The 25710-nt window shown below is 39.5% G+C and overlaps 1 protein-coding gene and 1 long non-coding RNA gene across 6 annotated transcripts in view; one reads left to right on the plus strand and one right to left on the minus strand.

The window, feature by feature from the left end:
- arap2 (ArfGAP with RhoGAP domain, ankyrin repeat and PH domain 2) overlaps positions 1-25710 on the minus strand; it is a 311926-nt gene that overhangs the window by 161574 nt on the left and 124642 nt on the right. For all 5 annotated transcript variants that reach the window (XM_087987064.1, XM_087987070.1, XM_087987078.1 and 2 more), the window contains exon 7: positions 24441-24510. In XM_087987064.1, coding sequence (XP_087843190.1) covers positions 24441-24510 — 70 coding nt within the window. The remainder of the gene's footprint in view (positions 1-24440; positions 24511-25710) is intronic.
- Positions 1-25710, plus strand: part of LOC148152129 (uncharacterized) — a 170644-nt gene that overhangs the window by 53765 nt on the left and 91169 nt on the right. The window lies entirely within an intron of this gene.

Raw genomic sequence — 25710 nt, forward strand, 5'->3', positions numbered from 1 at the left:
TTTTCCTTGACAGAAGTAATATCTCGATTTGTTTTCTTGTTTTTCTTTTCGATTAATCTCTTATCACTGACCCACTTTAACAATGCTATCCACGTAAGCTCACTCAAGAGTCAGGACTTCATGCATTTCTCAAGATACAATCAAAGTAATTCCTTCATCGAACTATAGTTACAATGCCTGTTTTAGCTCTACAGCAGGCAAACTGATGTGCAAATATTCAGTAATAGTTGGACTCTAAGCTTACATTTATTACTTCAATTATTTTATTCTTGAAGTTACAATACCTTGTATCTGCACTTCAATGCAATCAGGAAACTGTACTCAGATTTGAAGTTATGGTACAGTTCAAGTTTCTAGTAAACCAATTTTAGGTTCACAAGACATAAAATCTTCAATAAACTAGAGTAAATGGGCAACATAATGGAATATAATAATTTTGTTTTTTCAAACACTTCCACTCAAGAGTATTTAAGTTTGTCCAGTTTTATTAATACAAGACAAAAAGAGGATTTGTCAGTAATAATAATCATTTTGCTTTAAGAAGGACTATGAGTAACCAGATTTAAAATGACCAAAAATGACTTAAACATTATACTAAACCATTTAGTTTGGTTTAAATCTAAAAATCTTAAACCTTAAGTCTTGTACTCAATATCAAAATATTTACCTTACTAAGAAGCTAATGAAAAAGCTTGCTTCTCAGTGTTTCTGTGCCACACTTTACAAAAGCGTGAAGCATCATAGTAAAGGCAAATGCAATTGGTTTTGTGTATTTACAATTTTTATTAAAAAGTCTTTCACAATCTTTTCCAGCTAATTGTGCTGGAATCTGTGCCCAAAGCTGTAGAAACTCTCAGCATGTCACTTTCCATTCCACTCCATCCAATAAAGCAATACGAGCACAGTTCTATTGAGAAAATAGCTGCATTATTTTAGCAGAGAAAAACATTATTTGCTTTGTAAGCTATATCATTAACTGGTCGAGACAAAACACACAAAAAATATGCAAACGTTAAAATATCTTTTTAAAGCTGTTGTAAATGGAGGTCAGTTTACATCTGAAGAAAGAGACAATTAACATCTCTCACAACTCAGCCAACAGGGATTCAAAAGAAGGTCTTTATTTAAATTGCAACCTCGCTTTACAGTTGCTGTGCATCTAAAGGAAAATAAATCCTTGCAATTATACACTGTAGTCCCTTTCATCACCTTTGATCATCTTGAGGCAAAATTCTTTAAATATATTTTGAATTTGCATTATTGTTATTGATAGGTAACCAACTTCATCTTCAATATAAGTATCACTGCTGTTAGTCTCACAAAGCATCATTGTTCAAAAAAAACATTTATGTCAACCTTCAACACTGCATTTTCATTGAGCAATCCTACTTTGAGAGGGCTGCAATGCAGCAAATATAAACAATGTTACATACACTGATGGCAACTTGATTCTTTATATAATAGCATGCTTGAGTTTGCATCTCAATGTTTCCATGCATTATCTAATTGCAAGCAAACCAATAACTAGCAAGGCTCCCGAGGTAATCTCAGGAAGCAAGAATTCAGCACCGGCAAGATTAAAAACAAAACTTCACCAAGGTTAACAAACTGCAACATGGATTTAGATTTAATTTTGACTTGAAATGACAGAAAACACAAAAGCCATCCAATTTCTTTCAATTCTAATTTGGAAGTCTTGAATTATTGCTTACTTTATACTGAATGATTCAGTAAAGGGGGGGGGGGTGGAGTTGGATGCGTTCTTCAGTGAATGACATCAGTAAACAGACCGATCCTGGTGCTGTTGTAAATCACAGGTATAAAGCCAGTGAAAAGCTATGACTTGTTTTTTTAAAAACAGTCTGAGATCATGACAAGATATCTAGCTATTTCCAGAACAGAGTAAACCATTGTCTGTCCATGTATTTACACACATGAACACCAATATGCAATAGCATTTTTTGGTTTCTGCTTTTGCCAACATATGTCAATTATTTACTTCTGCATCATATGTATCCAGCAAATTTTTAACAAAAACAAATTCAATCTAGTTTCTTTAATTTGCTCCTTTCTTTCGATTAGCCATTCTAATAAGGTCATCATCCGAGCACTAAAAACAGCAGCTTGAGAACATCTCCATAGTCGCCAGATATCCTATTTGGTTAACCCCCTAGGAAGATACATTTATCCAGGTGAAGAAGTAATCCTTCCCATCTCACCACTTCTCCAATAATTCATTAATTGACCCTCTAAAATGCCCAAGTGACAATCAACTGCTTATTTTTTGACAGATGTTCCAAGGCTTAAAAAGAGAACTTAGAAAACAAAATTAAAAGAACATTTCATTAAACTTGCTTTTAAAGCCTACTGAATGCACCTAGAATTATCAATGTGAACAATAAAGAAAATTTAACCTGAAGGAACAATGTGGAAATGCTTCACAAATGTCTTCTCATTTATTGAAATTTAACATAAAGCAATGTGCTCAAAAAGCTTATTTTGTGGTATTTGGAGACATCTACTGGCAAAACTACAGAAGTGCTGCAATCTTTTTCATGAGGAATTATATTGACATCTTAAAAACAGGGGAATCTGAGAAAACTGCCTGGTGAAAACTGGGTCTTCAGTCGTGAGAAGTCACAATCAATATGGAGATGAGTCTTAGTCTGCGACTGACAGCAATTGGGAAACACAGAAAGATATCCCCCAAGACATCAAGGAGACCTGAGATACAGTTCAAAGGTTGAAATGAATTGTAGGGAGAGACCCAATGAGCTAGAAACTAGATGGTAATAATGAAGCTGGTGCATGCACCTGTTTACACAGAACAAAGCTACATGTTGTAGCAAAGGTTTATTAAAAGTAAATCAGGCATTATTGAATGTGGGGAGATGAAGGAGGGTGGAAATTCCATCTTCTGACACTAAACACAGCCACTACATTGGAAAGGGACATGCATCCTGGTGGAAGACATCAGAGATACTGTCCAAATTAATGACAATGGCTGGAAAATGGAGGAAATGAGCTAGTGGTGTGAGGTTAATACAATCCAGAGCCCTGCTTAATGGTCTGGGAAGCAGATTCAAATCCCAGCTCACCAACTGCTGGAATTCAAATTCAATTCATAAATCCGGAAATAAAAATAAATTTGTCTCAGTAATGGTGACCATATGAAAGAATCACCTACTTCATACAGGTTCGTTAACAATACATTCATCCTTCCTCTGCTCCTAGCTTCTTCGGTTCACTTTTTGCCTCGTGTGTTGTTTCTTGCCCAGCAACCCAAAGGCAGCCTTACTAGGCCCCTGCAGTAAAGCAATTTTAAATGCTGCTAAAAAGTTCAGTTTGAAACAAAATCATAAAACAAGGGACACAAAGTCAGCAAACAGCTACAGCAAAGGCACGTTAGCCTTTATTGTAAGGACACTGGAGTATGAGAATAAAAGATCCTTGCTATAATTGTATGGGTATTGTAACCACACTGGAGTGCTATTGTACAGTGTTGTTCTCCATATGTTTGCAAGGATCTACTTGTCTTCGAGGCAATACAGGGAGGAGAACATAAGCAAGGAAGGTATTGCTAATAAAACCTAAAGAAACACTGGTTAGGCCTCAGCTGGAGAATTTTGTCTGATCAATGGCATCATGCTTTTGGAAGGATGTTAAGGCCTTGGTGAGGATATTGTGGAGATTTAAGACAATGCCTTAATGAATCTGCTTCCATTGACTTGTTTGGCAACATCTTCAAAGCAGAACTTGCTGTGATTTTTCTCTTTTCAAAAGGACATTTCCTCATGTCCTTTTGCTAATAGTCTTAAACTGGATAATGTTGGATTTCAGTTATGTAGACAGAATGAAAAAATTGGGGTTGCATTTCTTAAAAGAGAAAGATAATGTGACACTTAACAGACATCGTTAGAACATTTTGTGATTTTGAGAGAGTAATTAAACAGAACCCATTTCCAGTGACATATGGTTTAATTAATACAGGTTTAAGACTATTAGCAAAAGGACATGAGGAAATGTCCTTTTGAAAAGAGAAAAATCACAGCAAGTTCTGCTTTGAAGATGTTGCCAAACAAGTCAATGGAAGCAGATTCAATAGCAGCATTCAATACAAGAATTGGACAAATAATTGCAAAGGAAAAAAATACACAAAAATAGGAAAAGAGGGAACTAGTGGGCTGCGTTGGATAATTCCAACCAAGAGCCAGCACGAGTCGGATGGGCTCAATGACTTTCCCATGTGCTGTGTGATTCTTTAAATCCTTATACAATGAGCAAAGCCATTCAACAACACGATGAAGCATACTTACTGAATGCCACTGTCACGTGTTGTCAACCATGGCTACCTCACAGAAGCCATGCACTGAGGCACACCATGTCGTGGCCATACAGCACTCAAGGATGTTGCATACATGAGTTTGTTTTTTTAAAGAAAAACAGAGGACTGATACAGCCAAAACAGCTGCAACTGTAGATCCAGTGGCGATCTGGAGAGGAACTCTGGACTGTCATACCTACAGATGTCAAAAACAACTTCAAAAAAAAGAGAAATGCACTACAAACTGACCTGTAATTCCCTGTGAGTACCTCAGTCCATGAACATGACAGGAAAAATAATGGTAGCTGTCTGTGCTTGAGACATACTTGTGTCTTCCCTGACAATAAACACAAACTGGGAATAAAAATGTGCTTCCATGCTGGTTTACATGTATTTGTGACCTGACATTCCAATGTGTGGACTAGTATGTTGGGAAAGTCATAGCTTTTGAGATTCTTTTGAATTCATTCAGGGCATCATCAGCATTAATTGCCCATCCCTAATTATCCAGAAGGCAGTTAGGAGTGAACCACATTGACTCTAGACTCACACCAGTCATTAAATACTCTTGCAACACGGGTATGGAAAGGAAAAAGACCTGCAAAAATAAGGGTCCTAAAGTCGACAGTTCAACTACCAACATCAACATACCAGTAACAACTATAGTAAAGACCCCAATGTTCTTTCATTTAATCTTCACTCTTTTGGTTAACTCAAGAAAGGCTGGCTAAATTAACTCCTTTTGAAACACAAGTTCATTTGGTCTATACACAAGGAATTCTTTGTAAACTAAACTCATTGTGACCAACAGAGAGGACGGTGATGCCTGTTCATCCCTCACTCACTCAGGAGCTTGACAATTTGAAGTAAACTGCACTAACCTGGGAAGGTCTCCCGGGAACTGGTTGTAAAAAGCAAATGACAACAAAAACATAGGAACCGCATTTACACAATTCAATCAATGTTTAACATGCCACAGCACTCAACCTGGTTGGTTGCCTACAGATCACGATCCAACATCATAGATAGAAGGCCTCCGATGTGTTCAGTCATTGGTATTGTGCATTTCAAAGAAGGCTGGCAGTGATGAATGTTTGGAACGGAAATCCAGGGAAGGTAATCAACACTTTTGTCACCAGCCATTTGGTGAGAAACTCAAATAAGGAACACACAAAATGGACTGTGTATTTTCCTTTTCAACTGTAGGTTGAATCAGATTACCTGAAATGGTTTTTGGAGGACTGGTATATTTTTGTATTTCCACACATTGCTTTTAAGGATTATAATGAACTTGACTCGCTCTTGCAAAGAGGTATTGCAAAAAAAAAATTTTAAATTGGCAAGAAATGACTGACAAAAATGGATACTTTAATTGCATCACTATTCAAGACCAAATCTGTGTGAAGGAACATAAATTATATACAACAAGGTCTCTTCCCAAGCTGTTTAAACACATTCTCCATCAACATCTGACACAGGTTAAGGAAACTAAGCAATGCTTTTTGAAAAAAACAAAAAAAAAAACAGAAATTGCTGGTAAAATTCAGCACGTCTGGCAGCTTCTGAAGAAGGATCACAAGACCCGAAATATTAACTGATTTCTCTCCACAGATGCTGCCAGACCTACTGAGTTTTTCTGAGCAATTTATGTTTTTGTTTCTGATTTCCGTTATCCCAGTTCTTTTGTTTTTTTTTAATGCTTTTTTTAAAAATTGGTTTTTCTTTAAAAGAATGCAAGTTTTCGGGCCATCAATTTGTATGATATGCCATCTCCAGGTTATGTTTTTCCTATTTTCAAACAAGAGTTTTGATTTTTAAGTGAAGAATTTCCTGGTTTACCTAATTTTAGAAAGGCTGAATAGAATACCTGTATGTAATATGTGACTGAATTGTGATACATGTTATTGCCTACACCTTTATAAATATGTGTAACTTGCCACACCAGCTGAAGTTACCATGGAGGAGTCTTCTTCTCGACCCTTCCTCTTTCCTGAAGATAGGGTTGACCTTCAGGTTAGACCACCACCAGTCACCTCCCTCTAATGTGAGAGTAGCTCTATGCTCTGGTAAGACTATGGTGATTTTACCTTTTCACTTGAAATGGATACTAGCCACATTGAAGATATTGAACAATATTTTGTTAAAAGTCAAAGTGATCCAGATTTTAAATGGTTATTTTTTTTTGTTATATATCACTTTCTTTGCAAAGAATTTATAAAAAAGAACTCAGCATCTTAAAATTAACAGGATGCAATGAAACAGAATCCTTTTACATCAGGGATTACATTTATGTAACCACTGCAATCTCATTACTTCCCTCATGAATCTACAGAACAATGCTAACGATTCGCCAGTGGACTATAAAACTAAAACAATTTTGTGCATATTGTAAAACAAACACATATCCTCTATTAACAGCATTCAGTGTCAATCTGGGTTCAAAAATACCAATTTCTACTATGTGATTCCCAGAAAGCGAATTCCTCCCAATTCCATAAAATTGATTCTTAAGAATTTCAATATTTCTTCTTCAACTTTCTTCCAGGTGTGTATCAGAAACCCATACTCATTAACAGAAGGAATTGTTTATCTTTTTTGCCTGCATGTTAACATTGGAAATTTAATCATTCTCAATTTACTCTCTCGTGATACTGGTTACACGTTTCTTCCGTAGCCTAGCAGATGGAACAAGCATTTGTGCCCACCTCACAGAAAAGGTCCATGTCTGATACGTATTTTGAAATCCAGTGCCAATGTCATTGAGAAACAGAAAATTTAATCAACTGAAATTGAACCACAGCAGATGCTATCAAAGCCAGAAGCATGCAACAATTTACAAAATGAAAACTGCGCCATAAATTCTAACATTTCTGGAAGACTTATATTACAAGACCCACACCAATCTCTTAGAGTCTACTCCACAGTTAAGATATAGCTGACTTTAGCAAGGATAAAAAAAGCACAAACAAATCGAGAAAAGTTCAGCGCACAACGGTCGTCAGGTACACAGGAGAAGCTCTGTAACGGGTAGCATCAATGGGTGACCAACCTCCCCTGTGGCTGGAAAATGATCACATCAAAGTAAAATTAATTATTTTTAAAGTAGAGGAAACAATAGGTCAAGGATGGTCAAGTCAATTATCAATTATGAATTAACACAATTATCTCATTCTAGGGATGCACTAGGGAATAAGCAGCTAGCTCCACACTTAGTTTTTCACTCCTTTCCTACTTAGCTTATTGTATGTGGAGAACCAGGAGGCTTTGTAACTACTCATTTTCCAACATGCATTTAGGTTTTTAACGGATTTCTAAAACTTGGAACTTCCTCTATATATTTTCCACTCAATTGCATTATGCAGGATTGGGAAAAAAAATCAGCAAATTAGGAGCTAAATTTCTTTGCCGTGGCATAGGAGAGTAGTTATAAAATCTCGAGGTAGCAGTCATAAATAGGTCTACAAAGTTAAAAATCACACAACACCAGGTTATAGTCCAACAGGTTTAATTGGAAGCACACTAGCTTTCGGAGCGACGCTCCTTCATCAGGTGATAGTGGAGGGCTCGATCGTAACACAGAATTTATAGCAAAAATTTGCAGTGTGATGTAACTGAAATTATACATTGAAAAATTGATTGTCTGTTAAGCCTTTCATCTGTTAGAATACAGTGATAGTTTCACTTCTTTCATGTGTAAATCACAAAACCCTTTTTTTTAAAAGTTGCATTCTCGGGTTAGCTGTTAACAATGGTGATAGCTAGACAATATGTTGAAGGTGTTAGTCCCCTGTGTTCTCTGTCTATGACCTGATGTTTAGATTGATTCCAATCTAAAAAGTGAGATAACAGAGTTTTACATAAATTCATGCAGTTTTTGAGCTCAGAGTTCTACATGAATGTATGTGGTTTTTGAGCAAAGTGCAATGTAACTCTGAAAGTACCAAAAAAATCCACCACACAAAATATATGTGTGCATGTGGGTCTTCGTCTGTCTGTGTGTGTGTGTGTGTCTGGGGTGGGTGTTGTGAGTGTGAGAAAGTGTGTGTGTGTCGTGAGTGCAGTGTCTTAAGTCTGTGAGGGGGTGCATGTGTGGGAGTGTGTGTGTCTATAAGGGTGTGTGTGGGTGTCTGTGTGCGCGTCTGTGTGTATCTGTGTCCGTGTGTATGTGAGAGTGTGTGTGTGTGTAGGAATATCTGTGTGTGTGTGTATAGTGCAATGGTGATCACCTGTAATGTGACATGAACCCAAGGTCCCGGTTGAGGCCCTCCCTACGGGTACCGAACTTAGCTATCAGCCTCTGCACGGCCACTTTCCTCTGCTGCCTGTCCCGAAGTCCACCTTGGAGGATGGTCACCCGAAGGTCCGAGGCTGAATGTCCTGGACCACTGAAGTTTTCCCCAACTGGGAGGGAACCCTCCTGTCTGTTGATTGTTGTGCGGTGCCCATTCATCAGTTGTCGTAGCCTTTGCTCGGTTTCCCCAATGTACCCACCCAGTCCAACACCAGCATCTCCGAATCATAAATAGGTCTGACACAGTGGCTCAGTTAACACTGCTGCCTCACAGCACAGCCTTGGGCAATTGTTTATGTGGAGTTTGCATATCCTCCCCATGTCTGCGCGGGTTTCCTCCGGGTGTTCCAGTTTCCTCCCGCAATCCAAAGATGTATAGTTTAGGTGAATTGGCTATGCTAAATTGCCCATCATGTTCAGGGATGTATGGGTTAGAGGCATTAGTCAAGAGTATTAGAATAGGGCACTGGGTCTGGGTGGGTTACTCTTCGGACAGTTGGTGTGGACTTGTCGGGTCGAAGGGCCTGTTTCCACACTGTAGGGATTCTTGATTAAGGGGTTTCATTGCTATAATGTCAGCTTATTTAATACATCTTTTCTTCAGAACCAAGTGGTTACCACCTTGAAACATTGTTCTGCAGCGTCTACCAGAATGTTGCAGTATTTCACAAAGCATGTGTACGTGTCTTCACACGGAGACAATGAGGTCTGCAGGTGCTGGAGATCAGAGTTGAGTGTGTTTTCCTGGAAAAGCAGTTTTCCCTGTATTTGACACTGCAGCAGTCATTTCCTCCCTGCTAGTAGTTCCCATTAGTGAAGTCAGCAGCCGAGTACCCAACATAACATTGCCCTCCCTGCCCGTGATGTCACTTCCACCTCATTAATTTAACTAAAAGTCCCACTTCCACCCCCTTTCTAAGCATCACCTCCTTTGGTGATGTCACTGCTGATCCCATAGCCACACCCACTGAAGCCACTCTCTCTGCCCCCATCTTGAACTCCAGCCCCACTCCAGGTCCTAGCTCCCATTCTTGCCGAGTCTTCGCCATTCCCTCAGACCTCCCCCTCACTGAGGACGAATGTTTAGTCCTCAGTAAAGGCTTCACCTTACCTTTATCCCTCTAAGATCCCAGATTAATAAGTTCAACACATGCTGCGGCCTTGAACGTTTCTTCCGCCATCTCCAGGTCCGTGCCTACTTTTTTAACCCAGATATCCCCCCACCCACCGAGGACCCCTTCTCTCACCTCCAACACACCCCATCCACTTGGACATCCAGTGCTGGCCTGCTACCTGCCCTTGACCTCTTCATTTCAAACTGCTGCCGTGACATCGACCGCCTCAACCTGTCCAACCGTCTCACCCACTCCAAGCTCTCACCCTCACAACATGCAGCCCTCCATTCCTTCCACTCCCACCCCAACCACACCATCAAACCAGCGGATAATGGGGGTGCAGCGGTAGTTTGGCACACTGACCTCTACATTGCTGAAGCCAGACACCAACTTGAAGACACCTCCTCCTACCACCCCCCTCGACCATGACCTCACACTCCATTACCAAATCATCATCTCCCAGACTATACACAACCTCATCACCTAAGGAGATCTCCCACTCACAGCTTCCAACCTATCTTGTAATTCCTGCGCTCACTCTGGGCACTTTGTTATTTGGCACATAGGAGATACACAACTTAAATTAAAATAGTTTGCAACAAAACTTTGGTCATTATTTTTAATAATTTCTTCAATACTAAGATACCAAATTCCAATTAGAAAAAAAGCGGGTCTCCCACACAGTGATCACTGAGGATGCTCGAGTTTCTCAGGATTGAAACAGTATAGCATGTCATGGACAACATATGCCTTGCTGTGGATCTGTATGAAATCTGTTTTGTCCCTTTCAGAGCACACAGCAGACTAATTACTGTGCTTTACCAAGGATAATTAGAAACTAATTGTCCTTGGGTAAACAACACTGCAAACACTGACCAACGTGCTGACAGTTAACAACACTGCAGCTCTTCAAATTAACTATTACACCTCGGCAACAAATAACGGTTTACTTTTTCTAAACTGTAAATGCATCTGAATCAAACATTATTCAACAATTTAGGGATGACCTGCTCCCAGACACTGTGCAACCAGATTAAAACAGGTGACACAGAGACAGCACATGCCATCTCAGCAGACACACTTCACTCTCCCTTTCTTCCAGGAAACTGCTTTGGCTGTGCTCATCATTTTTTTTCTCTCACATTTCTAAACCTGCTCTGTGACACACCATCTGCACTGACTACCAACCACTCACTCTTTCTGTGGCATGCTTGGCCAACTAATTAAAAAGAAATATTGATTGTAGGTTCTGTGTAATCCATGTTAAACCATGGGAGAAAGAGAAGAATATTGTTCCTCATCATGTAATTGAGAAAAATGCTTCTCTAGAATTTGAATCACATTTAGTTTGAGTTTCATATTTGCAATTCAGGTAAATACTGCAAATGATCATTTGTGCTTTAGAGATATCAATATCATTCTGTGAAAGTTTGGATTTCAAATTAATGTCATTTGCTTTTTGGTTACCTGTGTGCAGAGGCTAACAAAAAAGGTCAAAGAGTCTTTCCAAGTCAGCGATCTAATTTAGTATGTGTCAGAGAGCAAGGAGGGAGAAAGTGAGACTGCAGATGCTGGAGAAATCAGAATCAAAAAGTGTGGTGCTGGAAAAGCGCAGCAGGTCAGGTAGCATCCGAGATGCTGGAGAGTTATTGTTTTGGGCATAAGTATTCCTGATGAAGGGCTTATACTTGAAACGTCGAATCTCCTGCTCCTCAGATGCTACCTGACCTGCTGTGCTTTATCAGTGCAGCAAACTTTGACTCTGTGTCAGACAGCAGGTGACTGCAAACTCCCTGGAGTGTTAATGGAAGATTGTTGTTTTCAGCTATGTTTTGCATCACTCTAATGTTTTAGGATTTTTTAGCTCAGTTTTAATTTAAAATTATTCACTTGTGGGATGTGGGCATTGGTGGTTAACCATCATCTTTTGCCCATCCCTAGTTGCCCTTGAGAATGTGATGAAAATTTGCAATGCAGAGTGTTACCAACAGTGTAGTTTCACTTCACAACAGGAAGTAAACATTGAAAGACATTAGCATGCTTTTGGTTTAAAATAATTGATTGATTTTAGTTTAGAAAAGCCCAAATTTAACAGTTTTATGGCAGTTTTGAAGGAGATCTGAAGTGGGTCAACAACAAATATAGTTTCTTTCCTATAAAGGATTATAGGACAGTTCAAGGAAAGCTCTATTACCTTAGTGTAAATGTTCAACTTGTAAAATTTCCAGATCAGGAGTATTTGTTTAGAATTCAGCAGATTATTAAGAGTATTGAGTATTTCAGTATTGAGAGTACTCATGCAATATTTCACACTTCACAGAAACGAACTACACAGAAGCCATTAAATCAAACCTAAAAGATTTGACATGGAAAGATAATTTATCTGGATTTGGAACACAAATAATGGCATAGGGAAATAGCTGTAACTTTGTTTCAAAATCTCTCATCCTGTTCTGCTTTTAGATTATTTGCATATTTGTTATATTGTTTATTGCACGTAGTAAACAGTTTTGTGAGAAAACATTTGTAGCGTTATGTTTATTTTTCAGTGAAGTACCACAGTAAATAAAATTTAAATGTTAAGTGGGGTGATCCATCCAGCTAGGTTTCATCCTGGTATCCGAGTTCCCTAATTGTACCATTAGCTGAGATCATAACAAAATACATTATCGAAGATAGAACTAGCATTATATTTTAGTCCATGAATATTGGGGAGGGTAAATCAAAAAAGTTTAAAGCAGGCATTTCAAACTAACTTTGCAGTTTTTAGTTCACTATGGCCAATAGCGCATTTGTGAGCCATAGAGTCATAGAGATGTACAGCATGAAACAGACCCTTAGGTCCAACCCATCCATGCCAACCAGATATTCCAACCCAATCTAGTCCTACCTGCCAGCACCCGGCCCATATCCCTCCAAACCCTTCCTATTCATATACCCATCCAAATGCCTCTTAAATGCTGTAATTATACCAGCCTCCACCACTTCCTCTAGCAGCTCATTCCATACACGTACCACCCTCTGTGTTGAAAGGTTGCACCTTAGGTCGCTTTTATATCTTTCCCCTCTCACCCTAAACCTATGCCCTCTAGTTCTGGACTTAACCAGCCCAGGGAAAAGACTTTGTCTATTTATCCTATCCATGCCCTTCATGATTTTGTAAACCTCTATAAGGTCACCCCTCAACCTCTGATGCTCCAGGGAAAACAGCCCCAGCCTGTTCAGTCTCTCCCTATAGCTCAAATCCTCCAACCCTGGCAACATCCTTGTAAATCTTTTCTGAACCCTTTCAGGTTTCACAACATCTTTCCGATAGGAAGGAGACCAGAATTGCTTGCAATATTCCAACAGTGGCCTAACCAATGTCCTGTACAGCTGCAACATGACCTCCCAACTCCTGTACTCAATACTCTGACCAATAAAAGAAAGCATACCAAATACCTTCTTCACTATCCTATTCACCTGTGATTCCACTTTCAAAGAGCTATGAACCTGCACTCCAAGGTCTCTTTGTTTAGAAACACTCCCTCGGACCTTACTATTAAGTGTATAAGTCCTGCTAAGATTTGCTTTCCCAAAATGCAGCACCTCGCATTTATCTAAATTAATCTCCATCTGCCACTTCTCAGCTCATTGGCCCATCTGGTCAAGATCCTGCTGTAATCTGAAGTAGCCTACTTCGCTGTCCACTACACCTCCAGTTTTGGTGTCATCTGCAAACTTACTAACCGTACCTCTTATGCTCACATCCAAATCATTTATATAAATGACAAAAAGTAGAGGACCTACCACCTATCCTTGTGGCACTCCACTAGTCACAGGCCTCCAATCTGAAAAACAACCCACCACCACCCTCTGTCTTCTACCTTTGAGACAGTTCTGTATCCAAATGGCTAGGTCTCCCTGTATTCCATGAGATCTAACCTTGCGAACCAGTCTCTCAAGAGGAACCTTACAGAACGCCTTACTGAAGTCCATATAGATCACATCTACTGCTCTGCTCTCATCAATCCTCTTTGCTACTTCTTCCAAAAACTCAATCAAGTTTGTGAGACATGATTTCCCACGCACAAAGCCATGTTGACTATCCCTAATCAGTCCGTGCCTTTCCAAATACATGTATATCCTGTCCCTCAGGATTCCCTCCAACAACTTGCCCACCATCGAGGTCAGGCTCACTGGTCTATAGTTCCCTGCTTATCCTTACCACCCTTCTTAAACAGTGGCACCACGTTAGCCAACCTCCAGTTGTCCCGCACCTCATCTGTGACTATCAATGATACAAATATCTCAGCAAGAGGCCCAGCAATCACTTCTCTAGCTTCACACAGAGTTCTAGGGTACACCTGATCAGGTCCTGGGGATTTATCCACCTTTACGCATTTCAAGACATCAGCACTTCCTCCTCTGTAATATGGATATTTTGCAAGGTATCACCATCTATTTCCCTACATTCTATATCTTCCATGTCCTTTTCCACAGTAAATACTGATGCAAAATACTCGTTTAGTATCTCTCCCATTTTCTGTGGCTCCACACAAAGGCCGCCTTGCTCATCTTTGAGGGGTCCTATTCTCTCCCTAGTTACCCTTTTGTCCTTAATGTATTTGTAAAAACCCTTTGGATTCTCCTTAAATCTATTTGCCAAAGCTATCTCATGTCCCTTTTTCCCCCTCCTGATTTCCCTTGTAAGTATACTCCTACTGCCTTTATCCTCTTCTAAGGATTCACTCGATCTATTCTGTCTATACTAGACATATGCTTCATATCATACCCAGTGACATCATAAACTGGAACAGATATCTCCTTTGTCAGGTTGCATCTGCACAGCTAAGATTATTATGTTCTGAGTATGACAGTGAGCATGTGCAGATGGTTCATTTGCAGGGATGATATTTAGCAAAGAAATGGACCTTTCTGTTATAAGGTTGTGGGAGGGGAATGGAAGACTGGGAGGAGGAGATGGAGAGGCTACGGGGACTATGTGTGAGAGCATGTGAGAAAGAGACACACTGCTGGGATAGATTAATTTAAAAATAGAATAAAACCCTTATTTTGTCATACAGAGTACTGATTTTAATTCCTACAGCACAATCTTTATACAGGTCATTGCTTCATTTCACTTGATGATTATGTTGACTTGTTTCTGCTATTTGCACCACCTATGGCAGGTGGTAGCATTAAATAGCATATTTTGCATTTGCCTTGAATGTTAATAAGCTATACTAAGGATTATAATTGGATTATACTAGTTTACTACCACTAACTATACTCAGAGAATAATCCCCACGTTGAAACAGGTAGAATTCAAGCAATAAGTAATACTGGGCCCCACAGCTCACCCAAATCAAAGTTGCAACTGCAGATGTGTAGTTTACAAACAATAGTCTAAATACTCTAAGCAGTCTTAACATTTTCAGTAAAACTATGTGACTCTGTCAATATGCTTCAGTGCACAAAAGAAAATCTTCCAAATGCCAATTCCTTGATGCTGAAGAAAATGGGTACAATTGATCTCACTTGAACCATTTGATGAGGCAACTTAATGGAAACGTATCTGAGAGTGAGATACAAGATATTTAGCTGGAGATTTCTTCTGTGCTCTGTGAAACAAAAATTGATTTTAAAATTTAATACAGGATTCAATAGCAAAAGGCAACTACCAAGTTCATTTCCCATCAGAAATGCTACATGTACGCCACAATTCATATGGTGTGCACTCTATCCAAGTAAAACAGGACCTATTTCATGTCAAACAAAGGGTGCCAATGGGTCATGAAAACTTAAAACTTGGACAATTGCTACACTAAATGACAAAAGACAAGAATGCTGGTAGACTAGCACAGCTAACTTTCCAGCCCACTTATCTCAGGAGCACTAGACGCGACCCATTTTGATGTCATGGTCTGAGAGTCACAGAATCGTACAACATGGAAACAGATCCTTTGATCCAACTCGTCCATGCCAACCAGATATCCTAAATAGATCTAGTCCAATTTTTCCAGCATTTGGCCCATCTCCTTCTAAACACTCCCTACTCATAGACTCATCCAGATGCCTTCTAAAGGCTACAATTATAGACATAGAAAAGTACAGCACAGAACAGGCCCTTTGGCCCACGATATTGTGCTGAGATTTAATCTTAATGCAAAATATAGTAACTTAACCTACATACCCCTCAACTCACTGCTATCCATGTGCATGTCCAGCAGTCGCTTAAATGTCCCCAATGACTCTACTTCCACCACCACCACTGGCAACACATTCCATGTATTCACAACTCTCTGTGTAAAGAACCTACCTCTGACGTCTCCTTTATACCTTCCTCCTAAATGTCTTCAAACTATGAATCCTCATACCAGTCCATCCTGCCCTGCGGAAACGTCTCTGGTTATTGACTCTATCTATTCCTCTCATTATGTTGTACACTTCGATCAGGTCTCCTCTCTTCCTCCTTCTCTCCAGAGACAAAAGTCCGAGCTTATTCAACCTTTCTTCATTAGGCAAGCCCTCCAGTCCAGACAGCATCCTGGTAAACCTTCTTTGCACCATCTCCAAAGCCTCTGTATCTTTCCTATAGTAGGGCGACCAGAACTGGACACAATATTCCAAGTGTGGTCTCACCAGGGACTTGTAAAGCTGCAGCAAAACCTCAATCCCCCTGTTAATGAAAGCCAAAACACCATATGCTTTCTTAACAACCCTATCCAATTGGGTGGCAACTTTGAGGGATACCAGCCTCCACCAGCTCCTCTGGCAGCTCATTCCATACATGCACCATGCTTTGTGTGAAAGAGTTGTCCCTTAGGTCCCTTGTAATCTTTCCACTCTCACTGTAAACATACGCCCTCTAGTTTTGGACTACCGTAACCAGGGGAAAAGACCTTACCTATTTACCCTATCCATGCCCCTCATGATTTTATAAACCTGTATAAGGTTACTCCACAGCCTCCAATGCTCCAGGGAAAACAGCCCCAGCCTACCCGGCCTCTCCCTACACCTCAGATATTCTAGCCCTGGCAACATCCTTCCCAATCTTTTCTGAACTCTTTCATGCTTCACAATATCTTTCCTATAGCAAAGAGATCAGAATTGAATGGCATATTCCAAAAGCCTTAACCAATGTCCTGTACAGTTGCAACATGACTCCCAACTCAATGCACTCTGGGTACAAATTAACATAGGGCTCAATTCAATCATTTTTATGTGGTGTAATATGAAATTGTGAAGAATTACTGTCATAGGACTATAACTGACAGCAGAATTCAAATGATCTACTTATTCCCTGTAACTTAATCCTCAGAGGTGGTTTCTTTTATAATTGCTGCTCAGTTTAAAGACAGGTTAACTAATTTGCTTGAGCAGCTTAAAAAAAAATCACTTTTGAGTTACACAAAAGTGACAAGTGCCATTTTCAGAATGTAATAATTGTAGGAACTTTTTTTTTTAAAAAAAGCAGCCCTTTCTATTTACATAAAGAGAAGCTAATCACAAGTATTCTTCTCTATTTAACCACAATGGAAATAAAATGAGCTGGAATGAGCACTGGATAAACAAGGCCAGGAGAATTAAACATCTAAAAGAAAAATCAAAAATGTGATGGGAATCGACAACATAGATGCAAGGAAGTGTCAGAATATAGATTGTTCAAAATGATTAAAGAAACTATTTCTCAGACAAGAGAGTTAAATACATTTCAGTAGGCAGAGAATCTGGATTGGTCCCCTGGAGAAGATCCTGATCTCAGCTACGAAGTCTAAGAAAATCAATGAAAAACTGAAGCACCTCCTAAGAGGGAAGGGGAAAACATGGAAGGTAATTCATCAACACATTTTTTTTGCTACTCGGAGCATCTAATGTTAGAGATGCAGGGGGAGATCTTTCCCCAGGAGGGCTCAGGCTTCTTACAGTTTGGGATCTTTATTTTTCTTATGAAAAGATATTTAAATTCAGTTAGGTTTAATTCTGTTTTAGAAACAAGTGAACTTGAATAAATTTTCTTTTTAATAAATGCCCACAGGCTGTAGGTAATGAATATATGTATTACATCAAGTTCTAGCAGTTGGAAGGAGTAACAGAAGCAAGTAGCCAGTTTACAAAAGACATGAGATACTCAAAATATGTTTTTATCCATGTTTTTGGAGAATGAGCAAGACTGAATGGAGTTAATGTGACTTGCTTTGATTTTTTTTTTTACTGTGAATTCATTTACTGTCTAAAATCAGTGGGTAATATTTTTCCTGCCCTTGAATGTTATGGTTAATGGATGGCAGTGTGGAGAATATAGTGAAAATGAAAAGTCTAATTTTTGATGCCAGGAGAAGAAAGTCCAATTTTCCCGTCAAGCTTTAAACAGCCTGACAAGAACCTCACAAATCAGCATGGAACACCTTATTTCCATACATTTGTATCTCTTCATGAGGCAATCTCACCTCATTTATATGCAGGTCATGATTCCTCCATGTCTTGGGGAGAAACTATATGGCAACATTTCCTGGCTCAAAGTCTGAGAAGTTCTCTGGTGGGTGCAGCTTACTACTTGTTTCTCTGGGCTTCCATTGGAAAGTTCATTTACTAGCGTCTCACTATATGCTCCAACAGCAATGACTGACTGCGCTCTTCGTTCACAATCCGTAAAAGACAAGCCTCATCACATCATCATATGCGATCTTGGATTAACTCCTAATGAATCACTCACCAATCATTATTTTTTCAGCCAAAAATCACTTTCCACTGCTATGTTCCTACCGGGTATGTGCACAGGATGAAACTCATTGCTCATGGCTTATTTTGAGTGTTAACTTACTTTCCTCATTACCCAGCATCTCTCCTTTACTTGCTAATGTATTGCTGATATAGCGAGAACTTACAAAGATATTATCTTGGCCTTGACTTGCTTCTTTAGCATCGACTGAAAAACCACAAAGTTCACCATGGCTGTTGGCACTGAATAGTCAAGCGGTGAACATGTTGATGTATGGCACTAGGTTATGTCAATGTCACATCTGTGCCATATGCTAGCAACATACATGGCAAACAGACACCGCATGTTCTTCAAACAAAAGCCCTAACCAATGTCGTGTACAGCTGCAACATGGCCTCCCAACTCAATGCACTCCTGGTACAAATTAACACAGGACTATTGCAGAGCCTGGGATGTGAAGACTGATGTATGAGGAGAGATTGATTTGGTTTGGGATCCCAAAACTAAAGGGCATAGGCTTAAGATGAGAGGGGAAAGATTTAAAGGGACCTGAGGGGCAAATTTTCTCACAGAAGGTGCTGCATGTATGGAATAAGCTGCCAAAGGAAGTTATGAAGGTACAACTACAACATTTAAAATGCATCTGGATAAGTACGTGAATAGCAAGGGTTTAGAAGGAAATGGGCCAAATGCTTTCAAATGGGGCTAGATTAGTTTAGGATATTTGCTCAGCATGGACAAGTTGGACCGAAGTGTTTGTTTTCATGCTGTATAACTTTATGATTTTATGGTTTGGATTGCATTCCCTGGAGCATGGAAGAATGTGAGGGAATCTCATAGAAATCTACATAATGTTAACAAAATTGGACAGGTTAGGTATAGGAAGCATGTTCCCAATGGTGAGGAACCAGGGGTCATGGGTTAAGATAAGGGATAAACTTTTTTATGAGGAGAAATTTCTTCACACAACGAGCAGTGAGTCTGTAGAATTCACTCCCACAGAAAGTGGTTGAGGCTAACACATTATGGGTTTTCAAGAAGGAAGTAGTTATATCTCTTGTGGCTAAAAGGATCGATTGATATTTGGAGGGCTGAGGTGGGAGAACACGGTGGATTTAGGATATTGAGCTCAATTATCAGCCATAATCGCATTGAAAGGCGGAGCAAGTTCAAGGGTCAAATGACTAATTCCTCTGTCTATCCTCTGTGAGCCTTGATAAATTTGTGTGTGCATATTGTAAATGGTACACAATGCTTGCAATATACATTGATGGTAGAAGGAGTGAATGCTTGTAGATGTGGTGCCAATCACATGGGCTGCTTTGCATCAAATCACAAAAGGAAAGTAGAAAAAAACTAGTCAGATTGCCTGGTGTTGACCTTGTACACCTGAAAAGTATACTTGCTGACATTTGGAGGCTTTTGTCAAAATTGGGACAGGAGTCGCATAGATTAGTCAAGCAACAGCCGTCCAGTCATCTTTGTGAACTGTAACCACGGACAAGAGCTAAGAATGCATTCTGGATTTAGAAACATATCTTATATTTGTGAGGTTTGTCTGGTTAAACATCTCACCTTCCCCTAACTCGTTGTCACCTTACCAGTACAATTTTTATGTTGAATTAAAATCTAAAGAATTTGGTTTTGAAGAGTGTTTTCTCAATGAAGAAAACGAGTACATATTGTTCAAGACAGTTTTAACAGGGAGGCTCTGTACTATGTACATGATTTTCTGTTAAAGAACCACAATTATCTTTTGTCAGATTATAATTACATGAAGCATTATTTCTTTCTTCAAAAACATACAGGAGAAATGGCCATTCAATTGGCTGGTTTGTTCAAGTATTGCTTCAGCGAACAGTCAGAACACAGCTCATTAGCACAATGTCACGCATTGATGTATTGCCTTTCATCACGTAATCAAGCATCCCAAGGCATCTGACAGGAGTAACTGTGAAAATCAAGTTATATTACGGTCATTTTGAATCCTCTGAAATGATCCAGGAGTACTGATTGAATGTATGCAGTGATAGGGAGAATCAATACAATTTGAGAATAGTACTGGACTATCATATTAATAAGTCATGTGGAGATTACTAATGTACCACTGAAACATTTTGCACAAACTGTCCAGGACATGGTGTTTGTAGAATGACACAAGGCAAGGTAGCTCTCAAGCACATCAACAGAAGTGTTGCAGTAATGAAGTGAACTACTTCAGGATGAAGCAAATTTAGAAATTCGAGAGAAGATTTGTGAAAAAAACTAGGGCTTTTATTCCTCACAGAAGTTTAAAAACATAAAATACATTGTGGTTAACCTGTTTAAAAACAATGAAAGCTTCTGAGTCATTACTTAACTTGAGGTACAAATAGAAATATTGGAGGTGGTAACTGGTGTGTTGAAGAGGAGACAGCTGAAGACATTTATAGAAACTGTTTTATCTGCAATGACCTAACAATCCCCATCCTGTGTTATCTTAAACATTGAAGGGTGGGCTAGCAATGTGAATGAAGAGTTAATGTGCAGGAAAAGGTGTTATAATGAGAAGAGGGCAGATTGCATCTAATAAAGGCTAGAATCATAGAATCCCTACAGTGTGGTAGCAGGCCATTCAGCCCACACCGATCCTCTAAAGAAATCCTACAATACCCAAGGCTAATCCAATTAACCTATACATCCTTGCACACTGTCGGCAATTTAGAATGGCAAATCCACCTAGCCGGCACATCTTTGGACTGTGGGAGGAAACCCAAACACGAGGAGGAATCCCTCATAAACACACAGGGAATATGCAACCTCCACACAGTCGCCCAAGGGTGGAATCAAACTCAGGTCCTTTCCGTTGTGAGGTAGCAGTGCTAACCATTGAACCACCATGCCGCTCTTTGGATTGGAAGTTCATAGCTCCTTGAAAGTGGAGTCACAGGTAGATAGGATAGTGAAGAAGGCATTTGGTATGCTTTCTGTTATTGGTCAATGTATTGAGTAAAGGAGTTGGAAGGTCATGTTGCGGCTGTACAGGGCATTGGTTAGGCCACTTTTGGAATATTGAATGCAATTCTGGTCTCGCTGCTATAGGAAGGGAGTTGTGAAACTTGAAAGGGTTCAGAAAATATTTACAAGGATGTTGCCAGGGTTGGAGGATTTGAGCTATTTTCCCTGGAGCGTCAGAAGCTGAGGGGCATGGATAGGGTAAATAGACAAGGTCTTTTCCCCAAAGTGGGGGAGTCCGAAACTAGAGAGTATAGGTTTAAAGTGAGAGGGCAAAGATTTAAAAGGGACCTAAGGGGCAACTTTTTCAAGCAGAAGGTGGGGAGTGTATGGAACGAGCTGCCAGAGGAAGTGGTGCAGGCTGGTACAATTACAACATTTAAAAGGCACCTGGATGGGTATATGAATAGGAAGGGCTTAAGAGGAATATGGGCTAAGTACTGGCAAATGGGACTAGATTAGGTTAGGATATCTGGTCAGCATGGACGAATTGAACCGAAGGGTCTGTTTCCATGCTGTACATCTCTGTGATTGAGTGAAGAACTTCTTCCTCATCTCAGTCTTGAATGGCCTACCCCTTATTCTTAGACTGTGTTTCTACTCCATGAACATCAATACACTCATCTACATTAAGATGATGTGGTGACAAGATGACAGACTTGTTACCAAATGGGCCTGACGGTTAAGACAGAGTGGATGGCTGGGGCAAAGTGGTGTGTGTGTGTGCATATGCTTGTATATACAATATGTGAGATGGTGTCCAGAGGGAGAGAACAACAGTTCCACACACAAAGGGGTGGGTAAACATCAGCCTGGGAGAAACAGTAGAGTCGCCTAGATTGAATGAAATGCAGTTATTACCAGTATTCACTGCTCACAATGTGGCCTGTATACTGGGGACGCAAAGTTTGGAATGGGTGGTCACTTTGCCATTTATGTTCTGACTGCAAGAATGACCATGAACTTTCAGTTTCCAGAAAATTCAACACACATTCTTAGGCCAACACCTCTGTCTCAGGCTTGCTGCATTGCTCCTGCAAAGCTCAGAGTCAGCTGGAAGACCTGTATCTGCCTGGGAACTCTGCAGCTTCCTGGACTCAAAATTGAATTCAATAATTCTAGGGCCTAAGCCCCTTCTCCCATGTCCTTACCCTGCTCCCCACACACCAGACCTTGTCATCACCTCGGCTACTACAACTAACCACTAATTGTTAGCTCCTAATAGCCCTATTAGCAGCTATTCATTCTCCCAGACTAACCATCACCCATTCCATTGTCTGTCCAACTGTGTTTCTTTCTCTTTGGTCTCCATCTCCACCTATCATTTACTCGTCCCAGCCCTCCCCACCACCAGAATATATACCAACCTTTTCTGAGCTACAATCAGTTCTGAGAAAGGGTCACTGCACCTGAAATGTTAACTCTGCTTTCTCTCCACAGATGCTGCCTGATTTGCTGAGGTTTCCTTACAATTTATGTTTTCATTTTCTTTCCATCCAGTTTTTGAAGTCACAGGTTCTTTCTTAAAACAATTTCAGTTTCAGGCACATAGTTTTAGGTCTTTTTTTTGTTGTCTTGCTGATCTATACCTGTTAATATTCTAATACCTCTATTTTAATAATGTTTATTTATGTGTTTTCAATCAGTTCTTAAAGCTATTAGCAAAACAAATTGATTCTCCCTCATCCCGGTCTCTCAACCCCCCTCATTGTCACATTCACTGTCCCTGCCCCCACATTTTCCCATTTGTTTCCCCCCCACATCCCCCTAAAGCCCACTTTATTCAACAATAGCATTGTTATTCCCTAGATACATTAAAACACATGATCTATAGCACACCCCTCATCTCAGCAGAGCGACAGTATTCCTGTTAAGAAACCTACATCATTCTGTCCAGCTTACATATTTCATTGGGCGGGAAAATCAAATCTCTCTGAAGCAACTAAATTAAACAATAATTTCGTGGAAATGTCTGACTTCAATTTCACCAGAGGGAAAGATGTGTTCTCAAAAATAATGAAAACGTAATCGTGTGTGTTGAATATGCTTCAAGTCTATAAAAGTTTTGAGTTCCGAGACCTTACATTAAAAAGTAAATTGTGGAAAAACTAATCAAACAAACCCAGTTTTAGAGAGTTGAATCCAGCAGCGGGAGATGCAACCGTGACAATGGCAGCTGACAGGCGGTGGTGGAGGAGAATCAGCCCAGCGGTGAATAATGGTGCCTGAACGGTGATGACTTCAACATTGCCATCTATACAGGATCGAAGCAGCGAAGTGGTGGTAGACCGATGGTGGTACATATATTGTTGATGATGAACTGGCTCAGAACTGCTGGACTCTCTAAGTTATATCTTTCTATCTTTTTCCTTATTCTTAACACTATTCAAAATGGTGCTGGATCATGGTAACAGTGAAAAAGCTTTTCACTGTAAAATACATGTGATGATAAAGTCAGGCAGGCATTCATAATAAACAATCAGCTAAGATCTAGTAATCATCATTTGACATACATTACTTGTAATAAATAAAATGCACAGCAATGAGATTTGAGGCAACTAATGAATCTTGAGGTTGTGCTCCAAGGGATTTTCCCTGTTGGTTATGATCACTTTAAAAACAAGCTAAGCAATACTAACTTGTACTAAGGAGAGAAGGGAATCAAACCCCACTGCACCCAACTCCCCTCCTCCACTCCCAACACACTTCAATAAGGTCCTAATCTCAGCAGGGAAAGGAAAATAGAGGGAGAACTATCCATGGGTCACATCTTATTCTTCCAGAAATTGCCTTAAAAGGATAGAAGAAATAATTTCAAATGAAGTCGAACTGATGTGTTAGTTTGTTACCAGCCAACCATAATTCTTAAATATACAGACTTTCGATGAGAAAAAAGTAATTATTCACTATATTATCATTTTATGATTTCTTTAAAAATTCTAGATTCAGTTTATCATTGACAGTTTCTCAGGTTACGTACACCAGGTTCCCATTTCGGATCTACACGGTTACCTTCTCATTATTGTAGTACGACAAATTCTCACCATCAAACTTAACCCATCGCTTCTGGAACACACAATTCCTGCAATAGAGTTGAAATAAAAGCAATGTGACTAAATTCTGTCAGTCAAACTTTAGTTAAATATATAGTTACATTGAAATTAAAACATTGAAGCACAAACCAAATCTTCATTATTTTCAGTATTTCATTGGGAAGTGGTCGTGTAGTTCTAAAGTCATTGGACACGTAAAAACTAGAATTCCAGAGTATTATTCTGGTGACATGGGTTTGAGTCCTACCATGGCAGACAGTAACAAATTCAATAAAAATCCAGAAGTACAAATATAATGGGCCACCCTGTAACCATTGATGATCATTGTAAATGCTTATCTAGTTCATTTGTACTTGCTGATCCCCCTTGCATATAACTCCAGACCAACAGGAATGTGTTTGACTCTGAACAGTCCTCTGAAATGGCCGAGCAATCTACTCATTTCAAGGACAATTCAGGATAGGCAATAAACACTGCCACAGCCAATGATTACCCTGCCAAAAAATTTTTCAAAGTTATCTTTACCCCCAAAAATTCTGTTTGTTGTGAAAAGATGCACTTTAGATCATTACATCAAAAACTGAAAGAATTTGAATAATGGAATTAGAAGTGTATTACATGTTCATAAACATCATATATTAATAAATCCTTTGAAAGTCACAAGTTCCGCAATATCTTCATCAACCATTTATTAGTTAGAGTAGCTCGATCAGGGATGGCACTAGTACAGCTATAGATGTGTACTGCTCCAATGATGCACATGCACATATTCTCTCACCAAGGCAGTGGATGGATGGCATTTCGTTTCCCAGGCCAATCAAACGTTTCAATTTTAACCATTAAATGATTCAACTTCTTGGTTTATTGGATGAAAAGGTTTTGTGCAGAAAATTTGCACAGCCAGGTTATCTTTGCCGTGAACATAATGGGGCACTTAATTTCAGGATGGTGGATTCAACACCGATGTTCGAAGAATTTCTCTCCCTGAAAGATTTTGTCAATGATCTTGACTTTGCTGGCTCTCCCACCAACTATCTGATTGCTGGGGTGAAAGTACCCATTCGTAGCATCACAAGAATCCTACTAGTAAAAATGGTTGCTTTCAAGTAATTGCAATTCTTTTACAGCAATTAACTAATCTTGTTGAAAAGGCGACAGTTAAACATCACCAGTTTGTAAAAAGAAAACAATGCAAAATTGATGGATAGATGCACAGAGAAGGATCTCTC

This window comes from Chiloscyllium plagiosum, unplaced genomic scaffold (genome assembly GCF_037043375.1).
Source record: "Chiloscyllium plagiosum isolate Xiang-an unplaced genomic scaffold, Cpla_swu_hap1 HiC_scaffold_1, whole genome shotgun sequence".
Lineage (NCBI taxonomy): Eukaryota > Metazoa > Chordata > Chondrichthyes > Orectolobiformes > Hemiscylliidae > Chiloscyllium > Chiloscyllium plagiosum.